The sequence below is a fragment of the Crinia signifera genome, chromosome 11 (assembly GCF_055691185.1).
Source record: "Crinia signifera chromosome 11, ASM5569118v1, whole genome shotgun sequence".
Lineage (NCBI taxonomy): Eukaryota > Metazoa > Chordata > Amphibia > Anura > Myobatrachidae > Crinia > Crinia signifera.
In genome coordinates, this window is record NC_139227.1 from 34,921,837 (window position 1) to 34,935,323 (window position 13,487).

At 47.0% G+C, this 13,487-nt stretch overlaps 1 protein-coding gene across 1 annotated transcript; it reads left to right on the plus strand.

Annotated features, from left to right (window-relative positions):
- The first annotated feature begins 2,384 nt into the window (after nt 1-2,384).
- Nucleotides 2,385-13,487, plus strand: GINS2 (GINS complex subunit 2). The gene is made up of 5 exons (XM_083164229.1): nt 2,385-2,605; nt 5,436-5,550; nt 7,951-8,050; nt 12,165-12,291; nt 12,855-13,487. The coding sequence occupies exons 1-5, from the start codon at nt 2,516-2,518 to the stop codon at nt 12,978-12,980; spliced, it is 558 nt and encodes a 185-aa protein (XP_083020355.1). The 5' UTR covers nt 2,385-2,515; the 3' UTR covers nt 12,981-13,487.

Here is a 13,487-nt window from a genome sequence, read left to right on the forward strand (position 1 = left end):
TGCAGTGCTTCACAATAAACTTTTGCGACGGTTTTGAATAAAATCAACTGCCTTACAAATATCAACTTACATTATAGCTTCATGCCTGAGTATTGCATGGACAGCTGAATCGCTTGGATTGATTTTCAGAAAGAATGACAGCTTTCCTTTAGTATAACTGGGATTTAAACACTACAGGGCCCATTTACAGGTGAATCATTGATTGGATTTTCAATGCGATCTGGGTGTGATATTAGCACCCAGAATTGCATTAGAGAAACCAATCATATCGTCTATAATATATGTACAGTATCATCCAGGACAAATGGCTGTGTATGGTTCTGCTTCAATTCTGGGGTGCCAATTTCTGGGAGTCTCCTGGCCATTCCTGAATGTAGGTGAGTATGACATTTGTTATTTTAGGTTCCATCTATCCTGATTTAACTGGATCAGTGCTGATTATAGGAGAGGGAAAAGTGTATTTGGGGAAGACCACCCCACACAGCGAGTGTACTCCACAGTTCACAAGTGCGCTGCTGCTTCTGGGTTTGTCAGTGAATATCTTGTTACTATCTTCCAGACAGGTGTTCCTCTTTTCCTATTACCTCATTTTAACTTTTCTCTTGTGACCCCCGATGGGATTTCAGATATGAAATAAAAATTTCAGTGTCTTAAATAACACATTTCAATTTGTAAAAATATCGTAAACATTCCCCACTTATTTGCAATATGATGTTGGAGTGTCTGTTAAGTTTTACAATTCTCTATAATAACAAAACCTGGGAGAGAATGGTGAGCAGATGGATGTGCTCACACTTAATAAAGCAGCAGATGGTAGAAGACAACAGCAATATTCCCTATATGTAGAGGTCATTTACAGAAGTTGTATTCAGGTCAGTGAGCGCTGGTGATTGATCAGCTGGTGAACACTTTTTAATTGTATGCTGTAATATTCGGTACCAGCCAGACTATGGGCCAGGCTGTTCTGCAAACTGTCTCCATCATTTATAAGTGCCACGGTGATTCCTACCATGAACAGTTTACAGAGGAGTGGGGGGCGGAGGCGGGCATGGTTATGCAAGAACATACCTCCCAACTTGTAGGCTTTGAGATGCCTGAAATTAAGGGGCGTGGCTTGCCACGGGAGGGGGCGTGTACTGTATTGGGAGGGGACGTGGCCTATAATTGAGTTGTCCCGTGAGGCCATGCACCCATTTTCCACTGTAGGGGCATAGCCCAGAGGCTCTGTGAGCCTCTAGCCATGCCCCCAGCCCCTCTGGCTGCGGGAATAGATGCATGTGCACAGCTGGCCAGCAACTGACGGGGGGACACTGCCGCCCGCGAGAGGGACGTGGGAACGTCCCCGAAAACCGGGGAGATCTCGCAGTAATCGGGACGGACGGTTGGGAGGTATGCAAGAAGAAATGTACACACACTGTACTGCCCCATGGGTGCCGGACGGGTTCCCGACAGTCGTTTACCCGACGTCGGGATCCCGGTTGTCAAAACGTCGACAGCCGGGTGCCCGACGGCCACCCGCTATTTTCCCTCGTGGGGTCCACGACTCCCATAGAGGGAGAATAGAATAGGTGGCTCGCGTAGCTAGTCCGCAAGGGACTTTTTTGTGCTTGCCATGCTGTCTGACTCCGGGCAGTCGGGATCCCAACTGTCGGAGTCCCATACCACACCCCTGCCCCATAGCTAATTGTCATTTGCTCCCATACATTATCAGATTTTCATTCCAACCAGAAAGATTGGACAGATCTTATAATGTGTATGCAGCTTTCAGTGTTGGACTGGAGGACAGTGTAAGGTGTGGCCAGCCGCCAGTTGCCTCAGAGCTTGGCTAACTATTACAGTGCATGGTCTGTGCCCCTTGATAAAAATGTATATATAGTAAATAGTACAAGTAATTAATGGTAATGTACCAGTTCTATATTAGCAATGCGTGGCGAGCAAAGCGAGCCCGCGAGGGTCTGTTTGGGCCCCTTCTTCCGACTTTGCCCCTCCTCTATCCACCCCCTCTCCTCCCCAGTAACGCCAGGAGGTCCTTTAGCCCACTACAATTTAGACCTAACCCTGACCTCACACCCCTTCTTGCTGCCACAGCAGGTCACACGATGGTGACTTCAGAGGACCTTTAGCTTCGATCTAGCACAGGGTGATAACAACCTGACTGCTTGTCCCTATTGTTTTATTATTTCTCCAACATGGTCTGAGCAAATGACCCCGCAAACAGCTTTTGTTTTTCCCTCTATTCCTCATTCAGCTCAGGTTAGGGAAAGCAAGAGCAGAATTGGCTTTATTTACAGCCGAGCTGAGGGGCTGCTGAGTAGGAACTTCCGGATTTCGCGTTCCACACCTCGCTACCATATAAAACTTTTGTGATTTCGAGTCCGAAACGAGACGTGGAACGCAAACAAACCAGCAGCATCGGGCCCTTCCCTGCTCTGTGATTGGACGGCTGCTGCAGCGCGGGAAAACTGTGGGCGGGCAGTGGTGACAGCCGGGCTGATAGCGGAGGACGGCGACGGAGATGGACGCGTCTGAGGTGGAATTTTTGGCTGAGAAGGAGCTGGTCACCGTCATCCCCAATTTCAGCCTGGACAAAGTCTACCTCATAGGGGTGAGAGAGTACGGCTACATGGTTTCGCCTCAGCCGCTGTGGCACTACATGTCCCAGCATGCTCTCTGAGGAGCAGCTGCCAGTGTTAATTATAGGCACTAGTGAATCTCGAAATTTAGTAATGGGTATGGGTCGACCAAATTAAGGTTGACATGCATTCCCATTGTCGACCTAATGCTTGTGTTGACCTTTTGACCCTGTCTGTCTTAGCTATGTTGACCTTTTTCGTGTGTTGACCTTAATAGTTTAGATCTAACGATCGTCTACTGATCCAACTACTAAAAAGGTGGTGTGACCTCATGGAAAGGGGGTGTGGCATTACACCTTACACCACACACTGTACTGCCCGTTACATGTTATTCCACATGCTATGATGCCCGATACACACTGTGCCACATGCCGTGATGCACATTGTGCCACATAAGTGCTGCTTACCTTCATGCTCGATGCCAAGGGGGATTACATGTTCCTTGCCACAGGGGAGTTAATTGCTTGTTGCTGAGTGAGAGTGAAATGCTGTCGCTCGCGGTAACGAGACCAGCCAGGCAGACTTTAAATCGATGACAGCTGTGCAGAGAGTTGTGGGCTGCCCGGCTTGTATGCAGACTCAGAGCAGTTCTGAATTTTGAAATCTTGCGCTGGCTCGTGGGTCAATTGGAGCTCACGGTCCAGCAGCTGATCGGGAGCGGCAGTGGTGGCCAGCGTGATATTTCAAAATAGCTGTGGACCTCCTCTAAGTCTGAATACAGCCGGGCAGCCCTCCGCTCTCTGCTCATGTCACCGCTTTTATGTGCAGATCAGTGGTATGTCTAACGGGTGATCCGAAGCACTCGCGGACCACACCTTAGACTCCCCTAGGACTAGTAGGGTGGGGTAGGGTTAGTGGTAGGCACTGGTGGGTAAAGGCTAGGTACTAGTGGGTGGTGGGATGAAAGGTTAGGGATATACAGTAATAGGGAGCATTAGGGTTGCAGGGAGGGTCAGGCGCTAAGAAGGGGATTAGAGTTATTTGGAAAGAGGGGGGTTGGGTTTGGTTAGGATTAGGCTGTGAGGAGAGTTATGGTGCGTACACACGGAGCAATATGATCGCTGGCAATATATTGCTCAGTGTCCCGCTGATGAAAATGTCACACTGCCGGGAGAAGAGGCAGGGGAAGTCGCTGGTTGGAGGAGCATGCTCCAGCGACCATAAGGGGCTGAAAACGGAAGCGCGCACACCACAATTTATTGCCGGTGCACACTCCAATCGCTGACAATATGGTCGCTCAGTGACCATATTGTCAACGATTATATTCTGAAATCGCCCCTGTGTGTACACAGCTTTAGGAGGTATCTGGCTGATAGGTCGGCATTGACAAAAGATTGACGTGCGTTTTTTTCGACATGAGCTATCCATATTCTGCCCACTGGCATGATACCCCAATGTGCTTTTCATAGCTGTTTTCTACTCACAGGGGTGAATACATTTGTCATGTGCTGCTGGGCGATATTCAGTTGTTTGTGCCATTGGGCCCTAGATCCTGCCATTTCTACACTAGATTGACGAGCAGGAATTTGTCCACATGACCAGGACGGGTGCCTATGGCATCCCCAATACCTGCATGTGAATGTTGATGCATTCTGGCAATCCTAAATTTTCTTTTGAGTGCAATAAGACACTATAATTATCATGACCAATCCCCGATAAATGATCATGTGATGTTCCTTGTTGGTGATTGTGCTGGAATAGAAACTTCAGATACTGTATGTAAATCAAATAATATTGCATTCTAAATAGAGACATATATATAAATGTATAGAAATTATTTTGCTTCAAAGATCCTGTGATTACTATCCAACCCTTTACATACAGTGAAAGGGAAATAGAGAGGTTTAGAAATACAAATGGCCCTGGATGTTGCTGATGTGTGGAATCTATTTAGGCATTGTTTTTATTACAATGGTCTGTTTTAAATATGGCTTAGCATATACAATAGTACATATGTTGGGGAAGTAGGCCCTCCTGAACACGCTGCAGGGTCCAAACCAGAAGTGATGCTACCCCTGGTCTGGTCCCTTCTCAGAAGTCTTATACATACAATTGTGACAATGCTATGTGAGAGTCCAAAGAGTACCCCTTTCACACCAGAAAAGTCGGGGACAAGGAGTGGTATAGACACCCAGCAGTCACCCGGCGGCCTCCCACCCAGCAGCTTCACAGTGTTGCTGTAAGAGGTCCTCCAACTATCCGCTAAAAAATGTTTTTTTGGGTGCAATATTTATTTAACTAAGCTTCAATAAATTGACTTGGCTTTATTTGTATTTATACTAAAAGAACAGTCTCTGAGCGGCCCGGCGTTTTTAGCGGATATTTTGAGGATCTCCTGCAGTAACTGTGGCACTAAAAGGGTTAATTAACCACTCATCCACAAATGGTTCTAATGATTCAGATTCAATAAGTGTAAAAAATTACCAATGAGCTCACTGTCTAAAATAAATCAGTATTCCTATTGTAAATGCTTTATTCAGGTAATTACGAGTTTGCTTGTGTACAATGTTGCGGAGGTAATAAGCAGTCCGCCATGCTGTGTGTACTCAGTGCATGCCTGTTTATTTGTGGTAGAGCAAATCTGCATAGTCCCGCCCTCTAGACTTGTTCTTGAATATTTGTGCCACAATCTTGGCTCCCGTCTTTTTGCTTCGGTTGTTACATTTTAATACATATGTAGTATAATGTGTGGACTCAAGACGACACAATGTAACATTATTACACTTGCTTTATAAACAAAATAATCCACATATACATTGGATTAGCAATAACATTGTTTTATTTGTCATTGTAATTTTCCAGGGTGATTTAGGTCCGTTCAACCCTGGTTTACCTGTCCAGGTTCCTCTCTGGTTGGCCATCAACCTTAAACAGAGGCAGAAATGTCGTATTGTCCCTCCAGAGTGGATGGATGTTGGTAAGAGGGAATTCTATATATACAACTAGTTGTAGTTTCTTCAATGTACTTTCACTTTAAACTGTGACCGTGTTTTAGCCCACAACGTCTCCACCCACCCCAGTCCCTATCTGTTCCTACCTCCAATCTGTATTCACAGCTCCCCCTCTCCATATCCAGCAAGTTTTAAAACAGATCAGTGTCTGTGCGAAAATTGCTTTTACTTTCTGTTATCACATATTTTAGCACACAAAGGTGGTCACTGGTGGTACTTCACCTCATAGAGGTTATATAGAACCATACATTAACACAAGGCACACCTGCATGTGTGTTTGAGCTATACACGGGTGTAGCTATACCACACCAGTAGCATGGCAGGCCTACAACTGTGTGATATGGGTTAAGGCTGGGTACACACTTGGCTCAATCGGCTGCACTATGTCTGACCAGACATCTTTTATATTTGCCATTGTCTGCATTACCTGTGGCTAGCATAACGGGCAGGTCAGTTGCCTGTACAAATATATTGTCATCTGTTCTGCTGCAGGTCTGACACAATGGGGGAAATTTACTAAAGGAAATTTGTAAAAAATAGGTGTATTTGTATCCAGAAATACTTATTTTTCACATTTACTATCCCGAAAATATGGCAATTCGTATTGATAGCACATCAATACGAATTGCCGTATTTTTTTTTTTTTTTACAAATTTCCCCCAATATGTCTAGACAATGCCATTTACAGACATTTGCTATACACCTAAGCTGACACCATTAATGAAATATCCTTCTTTGCTTGTATGACTGATCTATTACATAGTGTTCCCAGTACAAATTCAGGGCATAACCATTCTAATTTTAAAAGTGTTTAAATTATTTAATTTAGGTATTTACATCCTACCCTATAAATGTGTGCACTAATGTATATGCCTTCAAATCTTTGTCACTATATAACAGAACATAATAATGCTTTATCTTTCACAAGGTCTTTAATTGCATTTATTGACTTGTGTGGCAAATTGTGTAACTTATTTGAGTGTGTGCGTGCACACAAGGGTTGTGTAGTTTGCAGACCCTCTCTTAGCAGCAATAATCTCTGGGAATCTGGGCTGCTAAGATTTATACAGCGTTCCCGATACCGGTTTCCTAGCACGGTGCACAGTTTAAAATTGTATATGGCATACCATGCCATGCGATTTTTAAATTGTATAAGCACCCTAATGGGTGCTTAGAATGTTAAATGCACCCCCACAATGAACGTCAACCCGAAGCGTGGCGAGCACAGCGGTACGCGTCCTTCGACCTTTTCATACCCCCACCATCCACGTCGGCGTGGAGTTGATTTTAGATAGTGTGGCGAGCGGACGCCGAACACATGTGAAGTAATACCCGTCCCCTCATGGGTCTCGCAGCGCTCGCCACGCTTCGGGCTCACTGCGCTCGCCACACTATAAAATAAACTCCACGTCGACGTGGATAGTGGTGTTATGAAAAGGTCGGAGGACGCGTGCCGTCACCCCTCGCGGGCTCGCTACGCTCCCCACGCTTCCAGTTGACGTTCATGGTGGGGGTGCATTTAACATTGTAAGCACCCATTAGGGTGTTTATACAATTTAAAATCTTATTTGGGGGGCATTTAACATTGAACAAACCCATTAGGGGGCTTATACAATTTTTAAAATCGCATCGAATACGGCATGCGACTGAATATTGTGGGCGCCGTGCTAGGAAACAAGTACTGCGTTCCCTTACCATCCCGTCCAGCTTCTCAACGGGGTCAGGACCTGTAGTTTGTCCTCTTGTCTGAGAGGATGTCTGTCCAGGCGAAGCATTAAGCAAGAACTGAGATGTAGTAACATGCCATGCTATGTTTTCTGTGCCAGTAACCTACAGTCAGCCCCCCCCCCCCCCCCCCTATAGAATCTCGCACCTCACCCAATCTTCTTGATAGTTACTGACTTAATTACTGCTGCCTATTTGTCTTTGTAACACACATCATTAAATCCTGCAATATAATGGCATGCTTTCTGAATGTCTTGGAGCTGGTCATTACTTAGAGCTCTACGGATGTATTTTCCTGCTACATAAGTATCAAAAGCTGTATATAAAGCCCCATACACACTAGATATGTTTTACTGTAACGATATCGCTCATTTTAGTTCTCCTGAGTGATAATAATTTGCTTATCATTAACAATGCACGCTCTTGCACATTGTACATGAAAACCCCGTAGTCTGTGCTACATGCCCAATGCTACCTATTGTCCACGAGACTCGCTAGCAGTGTCTGCCGAGTGATGTCACTGAGCAGTATCCTTAAAGCCTATCAGATAGTGTGTATGGGGCTTAAGTTGTAGTGTTCTTATGACTAGCATCAGAAGACAACAGGAGGACTTTGTAAGGAAAAGTTTGTTTTATTTACAGAAAAACTGGAGGAAATCAGAGACCATGAGCGGCGGGAGGATACATTTACCCCAATGCCGAATCCACATTACATGGAACTTACCAAGCTATTGTTGAACCAGTAAGTAGAAAGAGTGCTTATTGTCTATGCCTGTACTGTGTTAATGAAGTTAAAGGAGGCTGCTTTATTAGCAATGCAAATGAGAAGTCCGAGAAACCCGAGAGATGCAACACTGTGTCCCCACTTGGGGATCATCTTATAAAACCAGCTCTCAAGGACGCCCAATAGTTCATATTTCCTAGAACACCATTGGATCTGTAGAATGTGAATGCTTTGAAATGTAAACAGTGGCTCAGTGGCCTTGCTGTATGGTTCCCTGAGCATAGTTGTGGTGGTGTTCCCTAGATGTTCCCAGTTTTTATATGAATGTATATAGCAGGGTAACCGGACGGCGGATCGATCGTCTTTAAGATCAACACTAGTGGTCGAAGGCATCTGTGAATGGTTGACATGAGTTTTTGTTGTTGGTTTTTTTTTTTTATTCATCAGGACACGTCAGGCGCCACAGGCTTTACAGTTGGTAGTGTAGTGTGAGAGCGCTTCCAGCACCCTAGAGGTTATACTTCATTGCCCCCCAGGCAGCCAGGCTCCTCCTCTACCCCACCTCCAAGTGCTGGCAGGATCCAGATGCACCTGATAGAGGGGCTGCTTTCTGCAGCCTTACTTCACTTTTATTTTGCTTTTTTACACTGAGGACAGAGTTCCCTGGGAAACTGTCCTCAAAGTAGACGCACATGTGGCAAAGTTAGTAAAAAATCCTCTATGCTGCCCATTCCTTCCCTTAAGGACCCAGCTGATCGGAAGTTGGAGAACTTCCTAAAACTCATTTACACCACTTCCGGTTCAGCGGGTCGGCCTGCCCTAGCATCTGCCTTGGGTGGCCAAGGCTTTAGTTGAGTGGACGGAGGTTGCTGAGCAGGTGCCTGCAGAAACCTGCTGCCTACCATTGATTTGGTGCATCAGGCTGCACTTTATCTGGGAGAGGCGGCTCTGGATCCCGCCTCTCACCTCCTAGAGCATCAGCTGTGGCTGCACGCAGATCTCTATGGCTGCGCTCTTGGAAGGCGTACCCAGACTCTAATAAAAGTTTAGAAGCTCTTCCCTTCAAGGGTTCCCTCTTATTTGGACCAGAGCTGGATAAAATGGTAGCAGCTTCTAAGGCTGCTTTACTGCGGTCTGCCCCTACCCCACAGCCCCAGGTTCCCTTCGAGTCCTTTAGCTTTCAGGGCAGGGGACAGGCCTCCTCTAGATCCCCCAGATCTCCTGGGGGATCCAAATGTGGGCGGACGTCTGTTGGAGTTCTCGGCCATCTGGCTAGAATCCACAACAAACTCTTGGGTTCGGGACGTGGTCTCTCAATGCTACTCCTTAACTTTTTGGCGACTCCTCCCATCGGACCTGGAAAAGCGCAGGGCTTTGGAACAGTTCGTTCAAAAGCTGCTCCTGTCAGGAGTCATTGTACCCGTCCCCTTAGCTCAAAGGGGTTCCGGGTTCTATGCCAGCCTTTTTCTTGTCAAAAAGCCCAACGTATCCTTCCAGCCCATCCTCAACTTTAAACTGCTCAACAGGTTTGTTCGAGTACCGACGTTCAGGATGGAAACCTTGCGCTCCATAGTTGGGCCCTTCAGCTGGGGGACTTTTTTGTTATGGCCTCACTGGATATACAGAATGCATATCCCCATCCGGCCAGAACATCAACGGTTTCTGCGGTATGCCCTCCAGGACAGTCATTTTCAATTCCGGGCCCTGCTCTTTGTGAACACCCTAGGGGCGGTAGACAGGCCACAGGTCATGGCCGTGATGGGCAGCAGTCTGCGCAACCAGCAGATGTTCTCCAGAACCACCTGGTCATAGTGGTGCATCTCCTGGAGCGTCACGGCTGGGTCATCAATTGGCCCAAGTCTTTCTTGCTTTCGGCTCAGTCTATGGTCCTTCTGGGGGCCAGGTTGGATACGGTTCGTCAGAGAATCTACCTTCCGGTGGAACACTGTCTGGCTCTGCAGTCCCGGATACTGCGTCTCCTCTCTCCCTGGCGTGTGTCTGTGCATGCCTGCATGAGGTTCCTGGGTTCGATAGTATCGGCCTTTGACATGGCAGAGTATGCTCAGTTCCACTCCCGCCCGCTACAGCGAAAGATTCCCTCCAAGTGGTCAGGATCTTACCACAACATCCGGGCCCAGGCGTTCGCTTTGTTTCCAACGGTACGTCTCTCCCTTTGCTGGTGGCTCCTGGACCAGAATCTCACTCTGGGGAGGCCTTTCTGGAACCACCAGTGGACTCTTCTCACTATGGATGCCAGCCTCTGTGGTTAGGGGGGTGGTCACTGCCAGAGGTCGTTCTAGGGCCTCTGGACCACTATGGAGGCCCAGCTCTCATCAACGTCCTCTAACTGAAGGCAGTCTTGCGGGCCCTCTGTCTGGCGGAACCGTGGCTGAGGGGTCGCCCCTGGTGCAAGTCCAGTTGGACAATGCGACAACGGTGGCTTTTATCAACCACCAGGGTGGCACTCGCAGTTGGCTGCCATGTCTGAAGCATCTTTCAGTGGGCGGAGACGATCCCTGCTCTCTCAGCGATCTTTATCCCGGGAGTCCTGATTTGGGAAGCAGACTTCCTCAGCAGTCACACCCTGGATGCCGGCAAATGGGTCCCTTTTATACGGCAGTGTTCCGGATGCTGGTACGATGGAGGGGCCTACCTGAGGTGGACTTGATGGCCTCATGCTAAAACCACGAACTCCCCCTGTACGGGTCTGGGTCTCGCGACCCCAGGGTCTTTCCTAGTGTACACCCTGTCCGCCCCGTGGCCGTTCACCCTGATGTACACCTTCCCACCGATTTCACTCCTCCTGTGAGTGATCCGCAAGCGGAGGGCGGCTCGTTGGCCCAGACAGATCTGGTTCTGTATTCGCTCTGTCATCAGACAGGCTTACTTGGGCACTTCCCTCCTGGTTCCGGCGGGGATACGGGCACATTCCATTAGGTCTGTGGGGGCGTCTTGGGCTGTTAGGGGTGGTGCAACAGCTGAGCAAATTTGCATGGCAGCGACTTTTTTTTTTCCCCCCGACTATGTCAGAGGCCACAGTGATCCCCTAAATATGCGAGTGCTTTGCTATACAGCGCACACTTCTTCAATACAATTGCAAGATATTGCAAACGCTGGGAGTAAGCTTCCATGTGGGGCAGCCATGCTCTGTGCTGCGAGCCCCCCCCCTCCCCAACACTATGGCTAAAATGTTTGTTTTCCCACTAAATGGACTTTGAAAGTTTTGGAAAGCCTTTGTATAACTTTATGTAGAAAACGTCATAGTAAAAGACATACAGGAGCCCAGGTAGCAGACTTTATGCACTTTTCAGGTTACATGGCCGGGGGCTTCAAGCTGATATTTTCCTCTGTCAGTGGCAGCTGTGTGGGGAAAATTGAATTTCCCCCTTTTTATTTTTGGAGTTGAGGGGAATTAAATTCCTTCACAAAACATGTGACGTGGCTTGTTCTGTACATGACCGCTACATTTTGTGATATTGTGTTACAACGTTTTTTTTTTTTTTTTTTTCTCTTTTGGGTTTAAAAAAAAAAAAAAAGTTCCTCATGGTTTTTAGATCCACCTTGTACAAATGTCCTGTATGTGATGGTGGCATGGCCCCCTCCACTGCTAATGCTCCATAGCTGAGCACACCATCTTTATGCAGATAGGAGTCCTGTGCACCTCTGTGTGGAAGTGGGTGGCAGTAGCTGTCCTCATGCAACCTTAGTGAGGTGATAAAGATCTGTGCAGTTATATAAGTGCGTTGATAATGATGGGGGGGGGCTATTGTACTTGGCTAATAAGCGTGTACAGTATCGGCATTGTGTAGATGCAATTAAGTCCAACTTCAACTCAGTTTTCACTGGTTTATACCAAAGTGTTCAGAAGCGTGAGCCACATTTTGTGTAGATTGTCACACCCCTCGTGTAAATGACGGGTGTGACACCATCACCTTCAGTGTGTGCAGGGGACTGGTGTGGCACCCTCCCTTTCCTATTGTTAGTAGGTGACTGCTATGACAAAATGTAAGGCTGAAGGAGAGTAGGGTGTTAATGTTCCCGCAGCTTGTATAATCTGGCGAGTGATAGTAGTTTATGTATATGACATTGCACCACGTTCATCAGTGTGACCGCCCTTGTTTCCTCTTCCCAGTGCTTCAGATAACATCCCAAAGGCTGACGAGATCAGGACACTTGTAAAGGACACCTGGGACACTCGGATAGCTAAACTCCGGCTCTCTGCAGACAGCTTTGTCCGGGAGCAGGAAGCGCACGCTAAGGTATAACCAGCTTTCTAATGTCTTACCAATAACCCAGTACTCTCCTGCCGGTGGCTTTAGGGTGCTGCTGTTAATTCGATATGTGCCCAGGAAAACCATGGGATGAGCCAGCTCTACAGAGCCGCCACATTAAGCAATGAGGCAAAGCTGTGGAACTGATGTGAATAATAATGTGTGTACACTTCCAGGGCTGCGACATTGGCTGGGTTTGCAACGCTGGAGCTATTCTTTTAGTTCTAGGTTTGGAGTCACTACTATTATTTTCTGCAGCCTTGTCCAAGTTGGCTCAGTAATTCTGTGGCCAGCTTGGTCCCTCCTGATTACAAACGTCTAATTGTCCACCTGCTTTATTAGGCTCACTGCTGTTTGTATAGGGATTTGCTTAAGGAGAGGCAAAATGGACCGGTGCTTGATTAAGGGAAAATGGGGGGGTCGAGGTGGGTTTCACAGAGTGACGAACAAGAGAGTAGAGATAGAAAAGGAAATGGAAATAAATATAAAGTAAGATAAAGAAAGAAATAATAAATATAAAAATGGCGTTTGTGTCTCTTCTCGTTTGCCAGCTGGATAACTTAACGCTGATGGAAATTAACACCATTGGAACTTTTTTCACTCAGTCCTTAAACCACATGTACAAACTACGCACCAGCCTGCAGTCCCCGGAGGAAGGGCAGTCCCAGGAATACTAACTTGCCCACCATATTGGCGCAATCAAAAACAGGGAATGTGACTTAGTTGCTAGCTGAGGTCACTGTGTGATACTTTACTATTCTTGTGCCAAATATTATTTTCCTGCCATGTCGGGATATAATCTGTGGTGATGGCCTGCAAGCAGATGAGAGGAGACTGCTTTGTTCTACCATGATCTTGCTGGCAATTGAAGAAACCGCTAGGTTTCCGGTGCTCTAGCCCCAGGTGAGAACATAGATGAATACTGGTCCAGCTGAGTGAACTCTGGTGCCCATTCCTGTGTTTTTCCTTGTACAAAGAACTTGTTGCCAACTGGGGAAACTGCTGCATTATTAGAGGACTATACAGTGTAAGCTCACGCTGGAGTTGTCTGAGCTCGGGACCAGGCCGGCTGTGGAACTGGTGTAGCTGAGCCTACACCACCTCTGCAAGCATCTTATCGTCTTGTCATGGTACCCCTGCTGGAACTTACAGGAACCCTGTGTGAAATAAACATGTTTATTATA

What these genes read in the sequence shown, in the direction of transcription:
- GINS2 (XM_083164229.1), top strand. Translation starts at nt 2,516, where the DNA reads ATGGACGCGTCTGAGGTGGAATTTTTGGCTGAGAAGGAGCTGGTCACC. An exon ending in ACAAAGTCTACCTCATAGGG is followed by an intron (nt 2,606 to 5,435) that starts GTGAGAGAGTAC and finishes GTAATTTTCCAG; the next exon opens with GGTGATTTAGGTCCGTTCAA. An exon ending in TCCAGAGTGGATGGATGTTG is followed by an intron (nt 5,551 to 7,950) that starts GTAAGAGGGAAT and finishes TTTTATTTACAG; the next exon opens with AAAAACTGGAGGAAATCAGA.